A 23259-nucleotide genomic window follows, 5' to 3' on the forward strand; every position below is an offset into this window, starting at 1 on the left:
ATCGCACCATTCGCACCGCTTACGGAAGCGTCCTAGCGTACCTACGGACGTTGACCTTTCCTGAGCCATTGAAAGTGCGTTTGGCTCGCGCCACGCGCTTCAGAGCGTGTACCTGCGAGCGACATTTGTAAGTATCTGGTTGCGTCCTTCCTTACCCCTACCCCTCTGGTTAGCCTTTCCTTCGCTTCCCAGTTTTTCTTATCCTAATCCTGGGGTTGGACGTAACAGTATAGAAACCCCGTTCTGGCCAATATGCTTTTCTATCTAAAAAAGTCTTACATTAAAAACCTTTACTTTAGCATAATAATATTTAAATTTAATATTTAAATGCATAACAATAATTATATTATTAACTATATCGAGAAAAAAAATGGTAGTTTATAATGTTCCTTTTACTCTTATTAAATTTATTTTAGCTATGCATATTCAAGCGGTCAAATTACGAGCAACAACAGAAGGATATTGGATAAAAATAAAAGCACTTTATTAAATAAACAATACACATGGGTAAAATTTGGACTGTACTTACAATTAGTCTTCTTCGGAACGGGTTACTATGAATATAAAAGAAGAACACAAATATCAAGAAACATGATAATGTTTAAGGGGGGAGGGTCGAGTAAATGACTTAAATTTTGCGATTTTTTTTTGAAGAGAATAATAAATCGATTGTTTTGAAAATTAGTGCATGTTTTTATTTAGTATTTAAACTACACACAGGAATTTTTTTATGTAAAAATAATGAAAATTTATTGAGCAGTAGCTGGTTGAAGTTGCCTCCTCATGAAACGCGCCGGGGATTGCAGAGACCGCTCTAATCATCTGAAATCAAAATTCGGGGAAAATTTCATCAATTTATGAAAAAACGCTCAGCATGAACCTATTTAAGAAAAAAAATCTAAAATTAAAAAAAAAAATAATTTTAAAAAATAGAAAAAAATCGTTTTTTAAAATTATTTTTTTTTATTTTAGATTGTTTTTCTTAAATAGGTTCATGCTGAGCATTTTTTCATAAATTGATGAAATTTTCCCCGAATTTTGATTTCAGATGATTAGAACGGTCTCTGCGATCCCCGGCGCGTTTCATGAGGAGGCAACTTCAACCAGCTACTGGTCAATGAATTTTTATTATTTTTATATAAAAAAATTCCTGTGTGTAGTTTAAATACTAAATAAAAACATGCACTAATTTTCAAAACAATTGATTTATTATCCTCTTAAAAAAAAATCGCAAAATTTAAGTCATTTTAGGTCATTTACTTGACCCTCCCTCCTTAAGTTAACATGCTAAAACATTAAACAATCTCCTAATAATATAAACAAAATAAACAATAATTTAAATTAAATCACAAATATAAAAACGCCGGAATAATCGAATGAAACCATGACAAGATAAATTTATATTTATATTGAGAAGTGGTAAAATCTCTTCCGTCAGAAAGAGAATGTAAAAAATTATTAAGAGGGTAGGTATTCTGATTTAAAAGATCTTTAAAATAGATATTTTTCAGGAATTTTTTATAGGGAAACGAAGAAAGTGAATAATGTTAAACTTCGCATGTTCTTTAACCTTATTTTAAAAATATATTTTTATTTTTTAAGTAAGAAAAATGCTCTCCTTTTCTATGTTATATCCTGATCACTAGAAGGTGTAAAAGACAGACGGAGTCAATGATTCTAGCTGTTCTATCTAGGTATCAGAAACGCAAAAACCAAAAATTTTCTTATTTAGAATAAGTGTGGCTATTGTCTGAACTACAATAAACATTATACGTTTATTAGTTTTCTTCTTTTAATAAAATACTAACAAAATTTTGAAAAAAGTTATATTTTTAATAATAAGAGAAATAAGACCGTTATAACCGTTATAAAATCAATCAATATTAAATAAGCCGTTTATGGTCCGAGCTTGGATGTTAGTAGCCTAATAATATTTTTTGTGTACTACACGTATATTTTTTTCAACCTTAATAAATAGTGGTAAATTCTCTACTATTATTCAAGGTCGGTAAATGGCGCGTCGGTAGCGACGCTACATAAGGTCTTCCGACGGCCGCCATTTTGGATCCAGTGACTGTGTATTAGTGCACGTCGTACAATAGTTGTTACTGTGTGCGTAGTTCGCCATTCGCGGACCTTGGATCAGCTGAGCATTGTGGTCGCCATTTTGAATCCAAACAGCTCGAAGTGCGGCGGAAGATCTTATGTAACGTCGCTACCGACGCGCCATTTACCGACCTTGCTATTATTTAAATCGATTTAATTAGAGGGGAGTGAGGGGATTTTACTACTCCAACAGGAGCCGTGTTGTAAGTCTGACAAGTTAGTCGGCGCGCAGTTTATTAAGGTTATTAAGGTTGGAAAAAATATATGAGTATAGTACATAAAAAATATTATTAGGCTACTAAAATCGAAGCTCGGACCGTAAATGGTTTATTTAAGGTAGATACTGCGTTGTCGTGAGTCAAAATAGAGCACTCGAAAAAAAATTTTTATTAATGTATTAAAAAATGTATATTTGGTATCACCTTGTTCCGTGCAACTTCTAGTCTCCAGAAATGTATAATAACACCATATAATTAATCCCAGATACAGGTAATTAATTAAAAACGAAGTGTCTTACACGCGGGTACCAACTTCACATTTGTCAGAACGACTGTAATAAAAAATCTAAAAAATTGGGTGCAATATAGTCTTAAGGTTCTCAACTATCATAATAATGATAAAAAATGACTTTCTGGAAGTTTTGGGTCATTAATTGTATAAATAACTATAATTTTTATCGCATCGAAATTACGACCGAAACGTGGCAACGTTGCAATATTTCGAGATTGGTAAGACTGTTAACCACATGTTGACGTGTTGTATACTATGTGTTACGCGCAAAAATATGACGACGCCGGCTACTCGTGTCCGCGATAAAAACGGCCAGTTTTCTACGAAACGAAAAATAAAGTGGAAAGAAAATTTGAGTATAGCATGTAAGCGACGAAAAGTGCAAAACGAAGATCTCTCCGATTGTATCCCCGAAGGCCGTCGTATCGTTGATGTGGCAAAATTGGCCGAAGAAATGTGGTGCCGAGACTGCGACGTGGCACTGTCATTTCGATACGTCATACACGAAATCAAAATTGGTCTTGCGAGTATCTTTACGATCAAATGCCACGTGTGCTTACTGTTACATACCGTGCACACTTCGAAATGGCATTACCGAACCGATACATGCTCCAGACAATTGAGACAATACGTTGTAAATGTAAAAAGTGCTATTGGTAAGTACATTACCTACAATCTATATGGAGCCGGTCGGTGCATTATTAGGTCTTCAACTTATATAATACTTTTGTCTAGCTATACTCGATTGTGGAATTGGTGTGACTCATCTGAATACCATTCTATCAGAATTAAATATTCCAAGTGTGCATGACACGTCGATTAAGAGGTATGAACGATTTGTTGGAAAAAAGATCGAAGAAATCGCCAAAGAGAGCTGTCGTGACGCATTACGATTGGAAAAGGATTTAAGTGAAGTAGCTGAAGGGTAAGATCATATAGTGTTGATTGTCTATATATCTCCAATATATATTTCCAACTTCTTGCAAAAGATGAAAATTTACGAAGTAGCAGTTAACGAAAAATAGTTAATAGCAGCTCAGTATTTCCATACATAAAAAATTGTAAAAAATGTAGTCATAAAATTATTGATTCCATAGTTGACACTAATTATCAATATTTTTAGGTTATTCGAGCATCGCTGAGAAAAGGAACGAATGATTACTGAGTATTATATGTAATAAGATACTTATTCCATAGAAACAACCAATTTGCTGTGTCAAGTAATACAGATTTTTGCTCCAGCATTTATTTCCAGTCCGCTATTGCTATTCTCGATGGTTCATCATTGTAGGGTTCGCCAACGCCACTGTTCCATGCAGTTACTCTTCATTGGTTATTGTTATTGCCACCACTCGGCTTGATATTTATTTTCCTAAACTAATGTGCATGCTTTCGATATTGCAGTTCTTCGAAAAAAAAGTTTTTTCAGTCATGGGAGGAATTATCGCTGCTATAATACCCTTAGTGAGCATTGCTGTGGCAAAGCACAATTTTCCTTTTTGCATGATTTTCTTTTTCCTGTATGAGACATCTCAGCATGTCCCTATATTAAATACACCCTCTGGTTTGAGAATTATTAATATTGCTGATTATGGTTTTGTTGTTATTTATCTTCCTCTAATTTTTTAAACATTTTCTGTGGCACTTTTTATTTGCATTTGCACACAATTTATATATGAAGGGCACGTGAACTGTATGCATTTTTACTTCATGCTATCCTGTTTTATTCTCATATTTTAATCGCATTTTCCTTTTTGTTTCACACCTAATTCCCCAGTTTTAAAAATGTGGCAAGTACTGTAGAAAGTACTGGCGAACCTTCTACATTCGGCACAACTGACGAGCAACAAAACCAAAGGGAATTATCAAAATCTCCAACGAAAATAAAGGTTTCGTACGACGCTGGATGGCAAAAAAAAGGATCTGGACGCTGTTACAATAGTCTCACCGGTAATTGATATTGTGAATTATCTAATGAATATGTATGTCGCTCATATAGGATATATGTACATGTTTCCTCGTGTTTTGGTGTTTCAGCACATGCAATAGCGATAGGGGCTAAAGGTGGTAAAGTTTGCGGTTATGCCACTCGCAATAAACGCTGCGTACTATGCGAAAGAGGGCATTCACCGGATGACCACGATTGTAGAATCAACCATACGGGCAGTTCGAAATCAATGGAACAGAAAATGGCTGTGGATATTGTCACAAAAAATCCGATGCTACAAGAGGAGAATGTACAAATTGGTACAATCATAGGAGACGACGATTCGTCCACTATCGCCAATGTACGTCGCGAAGCACATCATGCAGTCGAGAAAGAATCGGACAAGAATCACGCAACGTGCACCCTCAGCAAGGATATGTGGAAACTAAAAATTCCGAGCAAAATCATTGAATACATGAAATATTGCTTCGGTTGCGTATTGCTGAAGAACAAAGGAAATGTCGAGAACGTACGAGCTGGTCTTCTCAATATCGTTCCGCATGCATTCGATGATCACGAAAAGTGTGGCATGTGGTGCGCATATAAGGAAGATCCGACGAACTATAAGCACCGGTTACTGCCTGGAGGAAAAGGTCTCACGGATCCTAATATGAAGGCCTCTCTGACTGCAATTTTCAAGAAATTCGCTGCTAATGCTGAAAAACTTGCACCGTGTGGATCGACTCAGGCGAATGAAGCATTTCACACGATAGTCGCAAGCAAAGCGCCGAAATCTCGACATTATGGGGGTTCGGAATCTAATGATTTTCGTGTTGCAGCCGCGGTTTGCCAAAAAAACTACGGTACGGCTTACGTAATAAATATCCACGAGAAACTAGATATCTCCCCAGGAAAAAACACGGCAAAGTTTCGAGAAAAAAAGGACAAGATTAAGAAAGCTCTGCGAAAATCGGCAAAAACTGTTGAGGCAAAAAAAAGACGACGATCTCTTTTCCAAGGACGACATGCAATGAATAACAATGCAGAAAGTAGGGAGGGCATCACGTATTCATCTGGATGTGGGTTTAACGCAATGGTGGACGTTGATAATCCAATCTCTCTTCAGAACGAAGGGATCCCCAATGACAGCATTCTCGTATTTTTTGATCTGGAAACAACCGGTCTCAACAGCACTTCTGAAATCATCCAAATATCAGCGAAACGTGGTCCAGAGGAATTCGATGCATATATGCTACCAACTCACGAAATTTCTCGAGCGGCATCTATTGTTACTGGTACGGTTTGCTCGCGAATAATACTAATCATTGGTAGGATGAAGCACCCGTCACTTAGTAATTAATGTATGGATATTTTCCTTGTGTTTTTTAGGACTAACAGTCGAAAATGGGGAGCTGAATTTACACGGTCAACAAGTAGTGACGACACCACGTAGAGTTGCGATGTTGCGGTTCTTAGAATTTATAAAACCAGGTCCAACAATTCTCGTGGCTCACAATGGCCGGCGATTCGATACTCCTATGCTGCTCAGAGAATTACAGAGTCTTGGTCTCATGGTCGAATTTCGAGCAATCGCTTGTGGCTTTTGTGATAGTCTGCCTGTCCTAAAAAAAAAACTTCCCGAACGAGTGAAAGCTAAGCAGTCTTTCCGCTTATCGGTTTTAGCGGAAGAATTTATCGGAGATAACGCTTCTGCCGGCGCTCATAATGGGGCTGTCGATGTAAGAATTCTGGAAGATATTATTCGAGTTGTAGGTATAACCGACGAAGAGCTTCGCGGTGAGAGTATATCTATTGAGGGGATTTTCATCGAAGAAGCGCAGAACGCAAAAACTAAGTTAAATAAGAATTCGTTCGACTGTATCAAGGAAGGCGTTTCAGCAGGCATGAAAACGAAAATGGCAAAAGCTGGTTTAACATTTAATCATTTAAAAGAATCATTTTTGGAAGGCGGCGAGGACGCTGTAACAGTTCTCTTAGCCTCAGATGTCAACGGACATCCTCGTGTCACGAAAAATAAAAAAGTTATTCAACGTATAATCACGCAAATAAAGAATGTCATAGAGAACTCGTAATTACAGTTGTTGATTATTTTCATGCACCCTTAGACTTCTTACTCCTTCTAAACCGTCTAAAGCAAATCCAAAATACATGCAAATACATTTGTGGGGGCTCATTATCCTAATAAACTAAACAATATACTGGGTAATTTTCATTTCTAGATTAAATTGATATTTCGCAAATAAATTTCACGCTTATACTTTGAATTGCGTCAAAGCATGTTGAGAGCTTCTGATTATTTTGACATCTGCGCCGACTGTGAGGTTAAGTGCGGTCCGCGCTGTTGCCAAGTTTTGATGGCCGACTAGCCAGAGCTTCTCTGTTAGCTACATTTTGTTTGCTTTAATATTGAATATCTTTTTATTGCAATGGTGAACTAACGTTTTTTTTTTTAAATCATTCGTAATAGTTTAATTGATAAGATCTTCTGTTTTCCAAACCTCAATCTTTTTTTAAAATACTCGTAAAATCTCGTGAATTACGATTTTGCACGTCGTTCACACATACCCTAATGTAAAACTGACCAACTTTGAATGCTTATATTTCCGTAATTACGTGGTAAAAAATCGTGAATTAATTCCTGATCACGTATAATGCCCTATAGAATAACATAGTTTCATGCCAATCAAAAATCTTTGTTTTCGCTGATGCAGTATCTACCTTAATATTAATTGATAATATTTTTAATATGTAGAAAGGCCGTCTAGAATGGAAATTTGGTTTAGTTCTAGTTTAGACGATAGCCACATATATATACTTCTTCTGAATAAGAAAATTTCAGCTCTTTGCGTTTCAGATACCCGGGAAAAAAAGATTATATATAATTATATATAAATATATATGATTATATATGACGCAATTATATATGAATTTTGTCTCTATATGATCATATATAATTATATATAATCATATATAAACATACATAATGAGATTATATATATGTATATATATATATATATATATATATATATATATATATATAATGATATGATCATATATAGTCAATATATATTGAAAAAGAACTGTTTGACTTCGATAATAAAGCATTGATAAATTAAATGTATATTTTTTCAAAAGCTATAGAATCAAAAGTGAAATGATTTATCCCATATATTATAACTTGGCGCTGCTTCTTATACCACTGTTTGTCAAATTTTAAATACGAGAAACGAATCCTATCGGAAGCCATCTATCGGATAGTCCGAATTTAAAAGTGTAATATATGTATAATGCACATGTGTTGTGTTTATATATGGTTATATATTGTTGCGCTCGCCGCGTCGCTCTATCACACACTCACACTCTCGCGCTCGCACTCCCGACGCTCGCGGAAATAAGGGAAAACACTGCGGATGAAAAGGAAAACAATCTCAATGTTTATTAACGTCGCGATACAGAAGAGCGTGGACACACGTCCGATCGGTCCAGCAGCTCAAGACAAAATCCGTCAGCTGTTCCGTTAAATCAATAAATCAATAAATCAATATCTAGCTTGTTGCTAAGGACATTCGCATCTTGACGGAAGACTGTTTGTTGCACGCTTCAGCTCGGAGCCCGAAAAGGATACCGGGCGGCACGCACGCAACACTGCCCCCCTTCTTCAGATTGTCGTCTCGACAATCAGGGAGGCAGCTTGCAACAACTCCTCGGGAGACCGCTACTCCTGGACGGCTTCCTGCCCTCCTCGTGCTGCTGCAACGAGTTACCGGGCTCCGTCCATCCCAGCCTCCACAACAGGTCCTCTCCATCGTGCGATTCTAGGATACCGGAACGGCCTCCTGCCCTACCCTGGGCTGCTGCCACAGGTTACCGGGCGCCGTCCTCTTCTTGGTCCCAAACGCACTCCGGAGCTTCTTCTTCTCATAGAGCTGGCCAGGCTCCATGACGAAGACTTTAACTCCTGCCTTCTGCCGCCGGTACTCCTCTTCCCTCTTGAGCTTTGCGCGCTTGGGTCTTCTTTCTTCGGGATCAGAGGGGGAAAACTTCCGTGGACCCATCGCTCTAAGCTCTCTGTCCCCTGCCTCGGCATTCGCCCTCAGTCTCACGGGAAAACCACGGTCAAAAACCGTGAGAGAGGCAGAAAGGTTTCCAGAAAAAACTTCAAAATTTCCCTGCCGCTACGCCTTAACAGTCTGATGTTAAAATCTGAAACAGAACATTAGAAACGCAGAAAAATCGAACAAAAACTAATTAGTAACTTCTTTAAAATAATTAAAGTACGGGCTCAGACTCATTTCCCGAGAGACTATTCTGATCAATAAAACCGAGCGTTTTCGTACGCTCGATCGCTATTCTAAGCGACGTTACTCCCTCAACTTGAAGGGTGCGCTTCACAAAGCCGTCGGACAACGCGGCGTCGAATTGAGAGCTCGCAATTTTATCGCGAACTTCATGAGAACATTCTGGATACGCCTTCTGCGAAAGCCTCTCTAAATCCGCGCCCAACGCTGCGAAATCCTCGCCCGGGCGTTGTTTCCGATTTGTGAACTGTAGATAATAATTCTGAGCGAGTTCGCTTTCACCGAAACGCAACTCCAACTTTGCTTTTAACTCCGCGAAAGAGAGGGACTCGATCCCGTCGGCGTACGTATCAAGTAAAGAACGCGCTTTCCCCCGCAAGCACGACGCCAAAACAACAGCTTTTTCCGTCTCACTCCATCTATTTGCAACGGCAATGAGCGAGAACTGCGAAAGAAATTCGCGTAACAGCGCCGTCCCGTCGTACGTATCGGGCTTCAATTTTATCCCGCGAGAAATTCCATCTCCGGACGCGTCTACACTCGCGCCCGCTACTCGCACCGCGCCGCTCGCGTTTTCGCCCGAAGGAAAATTATTGCAGGGACTTAGCTGTGAAATCCTCTCTTGAATATGATGAAGCTCGTCATCACGCACAGTGGGAAAAAAGGCTCACTTTTTGGACAAAAATCGACCGACAGTGCAATTCTTAACCGATTTCAGAAACTTTTTTTTGGATTTGCTTGTAATAAAATGCTCTATAACATAGCATTGCGCGTTTTTTAAAACAAAGCTTGAATTCAAAATGGCGGATCAAAAATGACTGTCAAAAGTCCTGAAATGATATTGAATATGATATCTCACCTACAATATTGAATATATTTACAACCAAAACACATATGTATAGGGTTTTTGGGTCGCTAAATATAAATTAATCAATTTAAAAATTTTCAATTCAAAATGGCATTCAATATGAAAGTCAAAAATATTGAAATTATATAATATATAATAGATTTACAGAAAAATGAGTAAAAATTTAATAAATTCTTATTTTTTAATGTTTTTCACAGTTTGTAATATTTAATTGACAAATAGATAACAGAATTTTGTTACATTGCTTTATTACAACTGATTATATAAAGCAATACTTAAGCCCTTTTACCGCGTCAAGGTATCTGTCATTAAAAGGATTTTTGTTTTTTTGCGTTTTAATCTTTTTTGTGTTTTTTTGTATTTTTTTGTTTTTCTATTAATTTTTTTTGTTTTTTATTCTTATTTCCTAATCGCTATATGCTGCGCGTTATTTACACACACACACACACACACGCACACGCGCACGCACACGCACACGCACACGCACACGCACACGCACACGCACACGCACACGCACACGCACACGCACACGCACACGCACACACACACGCACACGCGCACACACACACACACACACACACACACAAACTTCTTATATTTTTATATTTTATACAGTTCTAAAATAAAAAATCTTTTATGTTCTTATTTTAAGACTCCATTAAGAGATCTTTTATTTCAGATTGTTGACGTCTCCGGGCGTAACTCCGTTGCGCCAATTAACGTAAGTGCGGGTTCTACCCCGACAGAGATAAGGCGTGCGAATGAGTGAGGACCCTTTGATAGTTCACAATCGAGCAAAGCTCTCGTTTAATCAACCTTTGTACAGTACGGTTCATAAGAGACACACCCTTACATTAATCAGGCGCGGTATGCCGGTTCACATGCAGCGTGCACGTGATGCGAGAGTGTTCACTGGGCGCGAGCGCACGTGACGCGTGAGTGTTCGCCGGTCACGATTTAATGCGCACTTATTGGCGCTGGAAATTAGCGAGCGCACTTGCGGCGGTTAATTAGCTGGCGCATGTGTAGCGCCTACAGTAGATGCACTGAGCACTTATACGCGCGAGCCGAGTAGAGTCTGCCGAGCGCAATACGGCAACGGCGATAAGCGGGCACACGACGGTGCGGAAAGAAGCGCGCACAGAGACGCGAATATTCACCGGTCGCAGGGAGCGACGATGCAATTGCAGGCGCACTGAGGCGCAATGTAATGAGCGCACGACGGCTCGAGTAGCGGGCGTAGTAGCTGCGCGGTAAAGAGCGGGCGCACGACGGCGTGGAGCACCGCGTGAAACGGAGTACAATTTTCGACTACTCAGCAGAAATCACATTGCGTCAACACCCGCGAGGGCCATCGCAATGCTTTGTTTTAATTAGACAGTCGGATTCCCCTAGTCCGTGCCAGTTCTGAGCTGAGCGTTGAATGGCGGCCGAAGAGGACGACCACGACGGCTCGCGCCGCCACGGAAGCCTCGCAGCAAGGAAGATCCGCGGGAGGCCAAGGCACGGGACCGAGCTCGGATCCCCGGGACCAGCGCGAGAACGCCGATCGGTTCACCTCGCCCAGGCCCGGCACGTCAGCCAAACCCGCTTCCCGACCCGGAGCTCTCGCGGTCCCGTTTCGAGAGTTTTCGGGCGCGCGACACGTATTGACCAATAGTTTTCGTTTGCTGGATCACGCGATCCAGGCATGGCAGGATCAATAACGCGTCGGGAGAGACTTCGCGGTCAGGGGTTGACAGGGTGCGGCGCGAAATCAACTCGTACAGAGGGCGAGCAAGGGATGGCGTTACGTGTGTCTAAATCGATCCGCGATCGCGACGGAAAATCCTGAACACAGATGATAAATCTTTTGATGCTTTTTCTTGTTTTATTCTTATGTTACTAATTACAGGATCAGATGAAACTAGAAGATAATGCATTATATCTTCGTTAGTGCATTTTCTTGATTTCATCCTGCTGTTGTGAGCGCGAGTTTTTCTAAAAATTTTATTACTTGCTTCTTGCGCTTCTTCCGACAGGCAACCAATTGGCAAACCTAAATGTTTAATTATGTTACTATCATGTAGTAAAACTTTATGTACAGATGGTGGCATACTGTACCAAGGATACAAATTGAGACATAGTTTTGCGGTATCTAGACAATATTTGTCAAATTTCTCAAGATTTATATCTTTGCCACATGCTGATGTTTGCAAAATGTTACCCAATCGTTTTACCACATCTTTATCCAATCCCGTAATTTCTGCTACCCTTTCAGCGTCTGCAAAAAAAGAACGGGCAACATTTCCCGTGTTTGTTGTCCCTGAGCCTTGCTTTACAATGCCAACGGTTAATGACAGTTTCAATTTTAAAGTCTTTTGGATCTTTTTTTCCCTTTCGGCTTTTAAAATTTTATCTTCTCCCTTTGCGTAGCCCTTTTTAAAATCAAAATTATAACAAATGTGTAATAAATATTCCATAAAACGGATCCAGCAATGCAATGTAGAAAGCCTAAATTTATAATTATATTCATTACATGGAAGACTTTTAATGTATGTTATATTATTTATATTTTTTGGACTTACTTCACAAATGTTACAACAATTCGAGGACTTCTGACCAGTTAAAATGTTGCCAACTCGAGACTTGGCAGTCGGCGAGGCACAAGACGCGATACTCGAAATGCGTGGCATCGTGGCAACGTCGCATAGCCGGCGCGTGCCAAAGCAGCTACGTCATAGCTCAAGAGAGAAGGAGACAGTCGAGACAAGCAGATCGTATGTCTGTCCTTCTCTCCTCGCTCGAAGCTTGCCGAGCGCCGGGCCGCCCGAGCGCGGCCGCCGCGGCCAGCATATCCCCTCCAGCTGGGTAGTTTGGACACGAACCATTAGCACGGACGCAAACCATGTGCAGTTACCAAGCGAAACGACGTAGTTGAGGCGCACTTTCTCAGGCGGCGCGTCGGAAAATATGTCCTCAGTAAAAACACAGGGATGGTTTCTCTCAGGTTTCTCTCTGGCTTTAAATATCAAGCCAATTCCTCACTGCCTGTGGTTGCAATCGAATGAGTTTAGAGTCGCGTGTCTTCATTTTTAATTTGTTTCTTGTCCGAGAGATGGAGCTCTAAGCCTCCGCTTAAGGAGAACAGTCAGTCTTACCAAAGATTCCAACCGGTACGCCTCGCGAAAACAGTCATAGCGATTTTTGTATCAAATAAAGTCTTTGTATTCGGCAAGAAGTGTAGTGCTTCCGAAAACCCTCGTCGTCCTACCAGATCCACAATAACTAACTAAACATTGGTCTTTCGAGCCGGATCTGGGCGAGGCGCGGTTTTCTCGTGCAAATCGGGATTCGAGTTGCGCTCGTCCGAGTGTACAAAGACGAAAAGAGTGTACGTGTGCGGAGAGAGTAGTTTCGCGTGATTAAACGAGCATAATTCCATTAAGCCGAAAGGTCGCGTCGTTGTTGGCCTCACGCAACAGTCAAGCAAAATGTCGGCGCTCGAGAAGATCGTAAGAAAGCGGGCGTACATAAAGGGACGTGTTGGACTTCCGTTTCCGGTGCGATAGAGTGTGACACGTGGTGGTTAGACGAGTGCTTTTCGGCAGTGTGTGAGAGCGTAGGAGAGGACTGGTGGAAGTGTGCATGTGAGAGGGAGAGAGTGGAGGAGCGAGAGTACGTGTGGAAGTGGAGGGAGGTCGTGAAAGAGAAAGATAGAGGGAGAAAAGGGTGCGGAAAGCGTGCGTGAGAGCGGAACGGGCAGGGAGCACGCGAAGCGTAGAGAGGGAAAGCGTGGAGCGGAAAGCGGCCGCGGGCAGGGAGCACGCGAAGTATAGACTGTGCGCAGGGCTGTGAGAGAGACGGGCTAGGGATATAGTTATTAGAAGGGACTCGGACTAGAGGCAGGAAAGATAGAGGACGATGATTGGGAGGATGGGGTATAATGAAGGAGAGGTGGGGGCGCAGGGAATAAGAAGCGGGAGTGGCGGGAAGGTAGAGGATGCGAGAAAAAGGAAAAGGGAAAACGTAGGAGGGCAAGAGAGAGGGGAGGAGGAGGAATCGCTAGATAGGGGTAGTAAAAAGCCGCCCAGATCGCCGGGTAGCGGAAAAAAGGAGAAAAGTGAGTGGAGAGAGGACATGAGGAGGTGGAGGGAGGAAGTGAGGGAGGTGATGAATGAATTGAGGGGGGTGAATGGGTGGAGAGAGGATCTCAGACAGTTGATGGAGGAGGTGAAGGAGGGATTCAAGGAACAGGGGAGGTTGATGAGGGAGGAATTGGAAGAGTTGAGAAGAGAGTGTAGGGAGTGGGAGGGGAAATGAAAGGAGAGGGAGAAGATGATGAGTTGTATAGAGGGGTTGGAAAAGAAGGTAGAGGAGTTGGAAAGAAATAGAGAGGGGAGAGGAAAGGGGGGTAGGGCTGCGAGAGAGGGAGAAGGGGGGAGGTGGGGGATAAGGTAAGAGAGTTGGAGAGAAGGTTAGAAAAGAAGGAGCGTAAAGAGAGGAGGAAAAATGTAATAATAAAAGGACTGGAGGTAAAAGAAGGAAAGAGGAGGGAGGCGGTGGAGGAGGTGTTAAACGTTTTAGGGGTGAGAGGAAATATAGAGGAGGTTAAGAGAGTTGGGGGAGATAGAGAGCAGAATAGGAAGATGGTTCTGGTAAGGATGAGGAGTGAGGAGCAGAGAGGAGAAATTATGAAGAAAAAGAGAGAGCTGAAGGGGAGGAAAGAGAGGATTATGGAAGACTGGACCTGGAAAGAGAGAAAAATGAGGTGGAGGTTAGAGGAAATCGCGAGAAGGGAGAAGAGAAGGAGAAGAAAGGTGAGGATCGGATAGGTTGTGGATAGATGAGCAATGCTGGAAATGGGATGAGGAGGAAGAGGTTCTGAGGGATGGGAGGAAAGAGCAAAGAAGGGAAGAGGAGGGGGGAGAGAAAAGGGGGGAGCAGAATAAGAGAATAGAAGAACGGGTGAAGGGAGGGAAGAGGAGGGAGGGAGAGAGAAGGAGAGAGTGGAGTGTGGCTTTTTGGAATGTGGCTGGGTTGGAGAACAAAGATAAGGAGTTTTGGACGGGGTTGAGGAAATGGGATGTAATGGTGTTGTTGGAAACGTGGCTTGATGATAGAGGGTGGAAAAGAATTAAGGAAAAGTTACCGGGAGGGTATGAGTGGGGAACGCAAGTGGCGAGGAGAAAGAATAAGAAGGGAAGAGCGATGAGGGGAATGGTTATGGGTATAAAGAAGGAGTTGGTGGAGAAGGAGGAAAGGATCGTGGGGGTGGAAGAGGGGATCATGATGGGCAGGGTGAGACTGGGGGAGGACAGGTGGAGGATAGTGGGAGTTTATGCAGGTGAGGGAATTGAGAAGACGCTGAGAGGGCTGGAGCAGTGGGTGGAGGACAGGGAGGCGAGAGTTAGAACTCTGATAGGGGGGGATTTTAACGCGAGGACAGGAGAGAAAGGGAGGGAGTTATGCGGAGAGGATGGTGAGGAAGGGAGAGGGATGCAAGGGAAGAGACGGTCAAAGGATCGGAATATAAATAGGGAGGGCAAGCTTATGGTGGACTTCCTTGGGGAAAGAGGATGGTGTATCTTCAATGGGACCATAAAGGGAGACGAGGAGGGAGAATTCACATATACCGGGGGAAGGGGGTGCACAGTGATAGATTATGTAATAGGTGAGGGAGAGGTAAAAGATAGAGTGGAAAGGATGAGAGTAGGGTATAGGGTGGATTCTGATCATCAGCCGGTGGAAGTATGGGTAAAGGGGGAGCGGAGGGGAGAGGGAAAGGGGACAAAGGAGGAGAAAAGATTTGGAGGGGTGTATGGAACGAAGAAGGGAGAAATAGGTTTAGGCAGAAGCTGGGTTGGGCTAGGGGAAAGAGGGATGGAAGAGGAATGGAAGGAGATGGAGGGGAGGTTGAAAGAAGCAATAAAAGAGACGGAGGAGGAATTGGATGTGGGGGGAAGGAGGAAAGTGGGCTGGTGGGGCAAGGAGTGTTTAGTGAAAAAGAGAGAAGTACGAAGGGAATTAAGAAGGTGGAAAAAAAGGGAGGGAAGGGGGAGGAATATAGGAGGATGAAGCAGGAGTTTAGGGAGTTATGTGAAAAGAAAAAGGAGGAGAATGACGGGTGGGAAAAAAGGGCGGCGGAAGTTAGCAGGGAAAGTAAGGTGTGGGAAATAGTGAATAGGGAGAGGAAAAAGAGGAGGAAAGTGACAGAAGGGATATAGATGGCGGAGTGGAAGGAGCATTTTATGAGGATGCTTGGGGGGGTGGAAGGTAGGGTAGTTAAAGGAGGGAGGGATAGGAGTGGGGAGGGAGAGGAAGGTAAGGAGGAAATAAGTAAGGAGGAAATGAGGAGGGTTTTAAGGAAATTGAAAGAGGGGAAGGCGGCGGGGGTAGATGGCATCCCGAGCGAGGTGCGGAAACACGGGGGGAGGAGTTGGAGGAGTGGGTGAGGAGGTTTTGCAACAGAGTTTGGAAGGGAGAAGGGTGGCCGGAGAGCTGGAAGGAGCGGGTGATCGTGCCCATAACGAAGAAGGGGGAAGGGGAGAGGGTAGAAGACTATAGGGGGTTACCCTGTTATCCACCTTATACAAGGTGTACGTGGCGGTGTTAGCAGAAAGACTGAGGGAGGAAGTGGAACACAAGGAGATCATCCCGCCGAATCAAACGGGATTCAGAAAGGGGATGGGGACAGTGGACAACATTTATGTGCCTAACTACCTTTTTTTATCGTGAGGAAATCTTTGATTACCGGGCTGACGCCCAGTAGCCCCCCGTGTCAGGGGGGAAGACTCCCTCGCCCTTCTGGCAAAGGGACGAGGGGAGTGTGGGATTCCACGCGTGTCGCAAACGGCACGCGCAGCCTACCAACTAAAACCTCACGGGTGTCCTTACCCGCGCCTTATGAGGGCGCCCAGGAACGTTTATCACTGTATCCGGACGCCCCCAGCGCTAGGCCTGGCTGGCCCTCTGCTCTGAGCCGAAGCTCTGTAGCTGTGGAGCAGGGAATATTATAGGTGGCGGGGTGTGGACACCTCCCACCCCGCCTCACCTCCCGTTACTTGTGGGAGGTTGATCGACGACCGGTGCCAGCCGGTAGCGCCGACCTCCCACCTCGAGGCCCAACCCTCGTCGGGGGAAGGGTCCGAGGTGTTTAACACCGCGCGCGGCTTCGAGTGTCGCAATGCCGCCTTGAAAGGCGGTACAGCCCTGTGTAACTGGGCTGTATGTCTATCGTTTAAACGGATCCGCCGCGTCAGGGATTTCTCCCTCCTCGGCGGATCCGTTCCATCTCCTCTTTGGCGGACATTACCTGGTCGCAAAGACCAGGAATGCCCGCCACTTCATTTCGCTCCCGACCACAGCCGCCACCATGGCCGGGAGGGAGAGGTCATTCCCGACCTCCCCCCGTAAGGCACGGTGCTGCACTGCATTCCCCCTTCTCCCCTTCCTATCGCGCTTCGCGCGGGGCCGCGTCCGGGGCACCGCCGCGAGGCCGCAGTCGCCGCCGCCACTCTTCTGACGGCGGCGACACTCTTGGCGGTCGCCTCGGCGTCCACTCCTCCTCCTCCTCTTCTTCCCTGTCGGTCGGAGGGGGCGTACTTCCCCCCTCCTGATCCTCTCGCTCGTTTCCTTCTGCGACATTACACTGCCGCAGAACGCCAGGAATGCCCGCTACATCGTTTTACTCCCGACCATAGCCGCCACTACGGCCGGGAGGGAGAGGTCATTCCCGACCTCTCCCTGTAGGACACGGCGCTGCACAGCCCACGCTGGACATTCTTCCAGCGTGTGCTGCGCCGTGTCCCTCGTCGCGTCACAATGGCAGTTGGTGGCTGCCTCCTTCCCAATGCGACACAGGTACTCACCGAAACATCCATGTCCGGTGAGCATCTGTGTCGCCCTATATGTCAACCCGTGTCGCCGACTGTCCAGCCAATCTGCTAGACAGGGTCGGACAGCATCGACGGTCCTCCTTCCCGCCAATGTGGGATTGGCGAGGTACTCCCGCCATTTGTTAATGAGGACCGTCCTTTCCTGGAGCTTGATTATTCGACTGGCCCTGTTCCAGACAGGCCCCCTCGGGACCCGCAGATGCCTGGTACGCCGATATACTTCGGCTTGTTCCGCAGCCGCGAGCTCCAACGGGGGGAACCCCGACAGGACCGTCGCCGCCGCGTGTGAGACGGTGCGGTAGGCCCGCGACACTCTCAGGGCTATCACGCGTTGCGCTCGGCGTAATACCGCCTTGATTCGCGCTGAGCTCTCTACCCTTGACGCCCAGACTGGGGCGCCATAGAGTGCCACGGACTGCATCGTCGCGGCATAGAGGCGGCGAGCACGTCCGCTCGCCCCCCCCAGGTTTGGCATCAGTCTTGCCAAACTGTTCGCCGCACCCATCATCCTGGGGGCGATGCGAGCGAAGTGCTCGCCAAAGCTCCAGGTTCCGTCCAACCAGAGGCCCAAGAGTTTCATCTGGGCCCCCACAGGGACACGGGTCCCCTCCACTCTGATGTACAGTCCGGGTGGCTTCCCCTTCGTTCTGTCGTGAAAGAAAATAGCTTGTGTTTTCTCGGGAGCCACCCGGAGTCCTAGGTTTTTTACGGCAGCCACCACACACGTCACTGCAACATTGGCCTTGCGTTGGGCCTCCTCCCAGTTGTCTCCCTCGACCCCCAGGAATGTATCGTCCGCGAAGCCGCTCAGCCAGCATCCCGGGGGAAGGGGGATCTTTAGTACGGGGTCATATCCGAGGTTCCACAGGATCGGTCCTAGGACCGCTGGGAACCCCCCGTACCACCAGCCGTACCATGACATTGCCATCTCTGTCGATGAATACCAGGCCCCTGTCCCGAAGGTAGTCAAATATGACCGCAATCAAGTAGGGAGGCACCCCATGACGAATCAACGCCTCCCTAATGACCGGCCAGGGCAGGGAGTTAAAAACATTCGCGATATCGAATGAGACACCTAATAACACCCTGCCCTCCTCCGCAGCGGCCTCCGCGAGGGCCCTGATGCGGTTGATTGCATCCACCGTTGATTTGCCCTCCCGGAAGCCGTATTGGTCCGGCAATAGGTCCGGACCAACCCGGGACAGGTGCTGGACGAGTCGGTCGGCGATAATTCGCTCGAATAGCTTTCCGACTTCGTTCAGCAGGCATATCGGCCTGTATCCAGATGGCTGGTCGGCTGGTTTCCCCGCTTTGGGGAGAACCAACTTGGCCATTTTCCATTGTTTGGGGAACCGGCCTTCCCTCAAACATTTCGTGTAGAACATCCTGAGATGCTCGGCCAGTTCCCCGGTGACCGAGGACCACGCTTTGCTTGGGACTCCGTCAGGCCCAGGAGCTTTGCCCGACTTCATACGCTTGGCGGCCCTTGCGAGCTCCTCCATAGTCACCCCGAGTCCTTCCTCCCACTCCACAGGTGGTGGAGCGGGGGCGTCGCCGGCCCTCTCCCCGAGGTCATCGGGGAAGAGGGTATCGACGACCTGTTTAAGAAACTCGGGGTCTAACGACTCTGTCGTGGGGGGCGCCCATGGTCTGAGTTTATTCAGGGCTATCTTGTACGGGTGCCCCCACGGATCCTCCTCAAGGGCCTGCAGGAGCTCTCCCCAAGCTTTGTCCTTGGGGACACCTTAATGGCCAAAGAGAGGGCCCGCTTGGCGGAGCGATAACCCTCTCCGGCCTCCTCTAATCTGTCAGGGTTTTGACTGCGCCGGGCACGCAGCCAGACCCTTCTAGCGCGGACGGAGGAGTGCCTTAACTCGGCGATCTCGTCCGACCACCAATACGTTTTCCGGCGTGGACTTGGCTTGGATCGGGGCATCCCGGCATCGCATGCCGCGGTCATGATCTCCCCGATCCTTTCTGCCACATCGTCCACGTCAGCTGAGACGTCCTTCGTGATGTCCTCGTCCCAGAGAGAAGTATGGACCGCTGCCCGGAACATTTTGCGGTCCATCTTCCTCCACTGTCACCTCGGGAACCGTTGGTCGATGTCCCGGCGTCGGGCTTGAGCCCCCGGCGAGGCAGCCAGGAGGGAAAACTCGATGTATTCGTGATCTGACATCGTCTCGACCCCCCTGACCACCTTCCATCCCGAAGTTCGGCGCGCGGCAACGGGGTTGGCCCACGTCGTGTCGACGATGGACCCCCCCTCGCCTGCACGCAAGTTTGCGCTGTGCCGGTGTTTAATACACACAGGCCCAAGCCCGCCGCTCATATCTTGAAGGATCTTCCTCGTGCGTTCGTGACCGGAGACCCCCATAACGCCAACTTAGCGTTGAAGTCCCCGGCCACGACTACCGGCGCCGGATTGAACCTCTCGACGCTACGACGAACGTCGTCAAGTATGGCTTCAAACTCCGTCAGACCCAGTCGGGGGGACAAGTATACCCCCACTATTAAAGTCTGGCCCCACCTCACTGCAACGAATCCGTCGCCTGCCTCGACGCGAGTGCAGGCGATCGGGTTCGCCGTCTGTCTCCAAGTAATAGCTACGGAGCCGCACCGGCCAGCCGCCCAACACGGGTGGCTTGATGGGACCGAGTACGGCTCCGAGATGATCCCCAGGCCACTGCCGCGCTCTGCCATGGACTGAACAAGTCCTGGGCAGCGCGGCAGTGGTTTAAGTTGGCCTGGAGAATACCTGGAGGCATTAAAGTTCCTCTACGTTGTCAGAGGCCCCCCTCCTTCTTTTCTCTTGGCCTGTCTTTCGCAGGGGGTTCCTCGCCGGAAGCGCTCTTCCTCAATTGCTTCTTCTTGGCCAGTTTCTTCGTGGCCACGTCTTCCTCGCTCTCCCCCTCGCGAGTTGGTGGTCTCTTGAGGGGGGGTTTTCTTACCTCCATTGCAGTAGAGCAGCCGGACCTACTTCCTGTATCCTCCACCGCCCGCATCTCTACGTCTTCCCTTGGTGCGGGGGGTGGAGTCTGTGTGACCGCTCATCCGGGTCTCCTCTTCTTTCTCGCCGCTGTGCAGGCCTTGCTTCCTGCCCTGTGCGCAGAAGGTCTTTTTAAGTCCGCGCACACGGGGCAGTTGACCTTCTCCCTGCAGTCGCGTGCGCGGTGGCCCTCCGCGCCACACTTATAGCATCTGGCACCCCTGTCCACGGTGCTTGTGCACGTCGCCCGGACGTGGCCCCCCTCCAAACATCGAAAACATTGGAGGGGCCTCGCCTCGAGCTGTTGCACCCTCGCGGTGAACCACCCCAGTTGGAGCTTATTGCTGTTACTTTGGATGGCTCCAATAGCTGCCAAAGGGCACTTCACCCATGCCGTTAGTAATCCGTTGGGGCCTCGTCTAAACGGGCCCACTTGGATTTGTGTCTTTGGGCATTTGCCCAGTTCGACGATGGCATCTGCCACCTCTTCGGGTGATACCGAGTCCTCAATATCGAAGACTCGGATCTTACTTTTTTTTTGTTTCTCACAGGAAGAGGGGAAATACCTCGCCTATTTTACCGGGGGCCGGCCACCCGGGATATGTGGGGCTTGCACCCAGTAAAACCCCTCTCCCTAAACACCGCACAATGGACTATAGTTACGACACGCGGAACACACGAGGCAAACTTCAGGTGTCACAACAGTCCTCACGCTCGAGGCGACATTAATACGTAAACCGAAGACAAGGGACCAACGACAGGTCGAAAAAGGGGGGGGGGGCACTCGCCTCCCAAGGGAACTAGTCCCTAGTCGAATGTCTAGCACAAGTGTCATCATTTGACCGTCTCTGAGATCCCCTATGATACTGCCATGCGGGCGATTATATCATCGAGGGGTCTCTTCATTGACTGCGGAACCATTCCCCAGGAAACCTTACCCCCCCCGGGAAGACGTACACGAACGATTACTGGACGTGTACGAACCATACAAACAGGGACCCCCTATCCGGATAGGGGGTTCCACTCGAAACAAGACAGGCTCCGCATTACGCGTTTTCGCCATCAGCGGAGCCCGTTAACATTGAGGGAAAAACATAAATCCCACCACCCAGAACATGGATCCCGTCGAGCGTTCCCCGCCGTCAGGGATCCGCATCTCCGGCCAGGTACAGCCCGGCAAAGGAAAAGCCGCGCCCCTCCTCTAGACCCCACCCCCGAAGAAGTGGGGCCCAGGGGAAGGGCGCAAAGTAATCAAATCGGGAGCCCACCACAAGACCACGGAAATCCACCCAGGGGCGGCCAACCACGGTCTGCCGCCACAAAGAGGCTACCGGCAACCACTGCGACAGTGGGGCTGGAGCCCCAAAACAGCAGCGAGCGGCAATCCGCGGCCGACCAACCCCAGGAGAACCCCACGGCCAACAGCGGCGAGCATCCTGAAAAAACCAAACCTAGCAAAACCCGCCAGAACCAAACCCCATTGAGCCCCCGCGGTCCCGAGAGGACGACAAACGCCGACCGCTTCCGGGCAGCCCATCCCCCCACGGATCCGGGAGCGTCGCCGGAGACGACGACGCACCGGACCCCAGGTGGAGGGAAGCCCGCCACCGGCCGGCGCCCAACCGCCCCCCACCGAACGCCAAGAACTCCAACAGTAACAACAGAACTCTACCCGCATTAGGAAAAAAGCATCAACGCTCACCGCAAGTCAAATATATGTACAAAAGTTCGCTATCGGTTGAACAGACGTCAACCGTTGTCCGCAGGGTTATCCTCAGGAAGCTGACGTCTTCTTTCGTCCTCTTCCTTCTTCTGTAGCACTCTTTCCGCGAACACAGAAAACGCTCGCCACGCCTCCCTCGAGTCGCAAATCCGCGCGACAACTGTCTCCAATAGCAGATTTTGGCCCAAGACCGCCGTGAGCTCGCCCCGTTCCAAGCCCCAGAACGGACACGAAGTAAGCGTATGTTCCGATGTATCCTCTGGATCGGCACAATATCTACACGCCGGGGTGTCCTCCTTGCTGATCCTGTAGAGGAACGACCCGAAGCATCCATGGCCCGTCAAAAACTGTGTCATTCTGAATGTCAGAAAGCCGGTCCTCCTGTTCAGCCAATCATCGAAATTGGGAGCAATCGCGTCTCGCGTTCTCCTTCCAGGAAGGCGTTGATCTCGGATGTATATCGACCACTCTCGGCGAAGCGCCAACCACTCAGTCGCACGCTCTTCCCTTGGAGAATCGTTTGTGAAGGAACCTTGTTTTTTCAATTCTCTCAAATTCATATAGACCCTTCGTAAGTAGGCCGCGTACATTTGAACCGATGGAACCCTTGCCAAGAGCGTGGCCGTCTCGTACGACACCGTACGGTACGCCATAATAGTCCTCGTTGCCGCCATACGAATTACCCGGCGCAGGAGTCTCCTCTGTGTCTCGGAAGAGTCCAGCTCCATGCTCCAAATCGGAGCCGCATACAAAATCACAGACATAATGACGCTGTAATATAATCGTCGTTTGTTCTCCACGGGACCCCGAAGGTTTGGGAGGATCCCGCAGAGAGCCCTATTTACTTTCGAAACCTTTAAAGCCACGTATTGGAAATGGGAACAAAAATTCCATCTACTGTCCACAATAACCCCCAGATACTTCATTTTATTCTTAATGG

General features: G+C 47.2%; 3 protein-coding genes across 7 annotated transcripts; 1 reads left to right on the forward strand and 2 right to left on the reverse strand.

The window, feature by feature from the left end:
* The first annotated feature begins 1242 nt into the window (after positions 1 to 1242).
* Positions 1243 to 7287, forward strand: LOC139777682 (uncharacterized). Of its 5 annotated transcripts, XM_071715241.1 has the most exons (6): positions 1243 to 3541; positions 3740 to 3790; positions 3859 to 3948; positions 4394 to 4566; positions 4654 to 5838; positions 5933 to 7287. In XM_071715241.1, exons 5-6 carry the CDS (start codon positions 4794 to 4796, stop codon positions 6634 to 6636), a joined length of 1749 nt encoding a protein of 582 aa, XP_071571342.1. In that variant the 5' UTR covers positions 1243 to 3541; positions 3740 to 3790; positions 3859 to 3948; positions 4394 to 4566; positions 4654 to 4793; the 3' UTR covers positions 6637 to 7287. The 5 variants fall into 5 exon arrangements, with proteins under 5 accessions (XP_071571342.1, XP_071571341.1, XP_071571340.1 ...); XM_071715240.1 differs by having other exon boundaries at positions 3740 to 3948; XM_071715239.1 differs by having other exon boundaries at positions 3859 to 4566.
* Positions 7288 to 19935: 12648 nt separating this feature from the next.
* Positions 19936 to 20310, reverse strand: LOC139777655 (uncharacterized). Its single transcript, XM_071715218.1, has one exon. The coding sequence runs from the start codon at positions 20308 to 20310 to the stop codon at positions 19936 to 19938; it is 375 nt and encodes a 124-aa protein (XP_071571319.1).
* Positions 20311 to 22345: 2035 nt separating this feature from the next.
* Positions 22346 to 22675, reverse strand: LOC139777656 (uncharacterized). The gene has a single exon (XM_071715219.1). It carries the CDS (start codon positions 22673 to 22675, stop codon positions 22346 to 22348), a length of 330 nt encoding a protein of 109 aa, XP_071571320.1.
* Positions 22676 to 23259: the final 584 nt, after the last annotated feature.

This window comes from Temnothorax nylanderi, unplaced genomic scaffold (genome assembly GCF_030848795.1).
Source record: "Temnothorax nylanderi isolate EJ_2023f unplaced genomic scaffold, tnyl_v1.0 TNYL_tig0157_pilon, whole genome shotgun sequence".
Classification (NCBI taxonomy): Eukaryota; Metazoa; Arthropoda; class Insecta; order Hymenoptera; family Formicidae; genus Temnothorax; species Temnothorax nylanderi.

Coding starts and splice junctions, on each gene's coding strand:
- LOC139777682 (XM_071715237.1), top strand. CDS start 4,794: ATGGAACAGAAAATGGCTGTGGATATTGTCACAAAAAATCCGATGCTA. Junction 5,839..5,932: donor AGCGGCATCTATTGTTACTG/GTACGGTTTGCT, acceptor TGTGTTTTTTAG/GACTAACAGTCGAAAATGGG.
- LOC139777655 (XM_071715218.1), bottom strand. CDS start 20,310: ATGGCAGAGCGCGGCAGTGGCCTGGGGATCATCTCGGAGCCGTACTCG.
- LOC139777656 (XM_071715219.1), bottom strand. CDS start 22,675: ATGACACAGTTTTTGACGGGCCATGGATGCTTCGGGTCGTTCCTCTAC.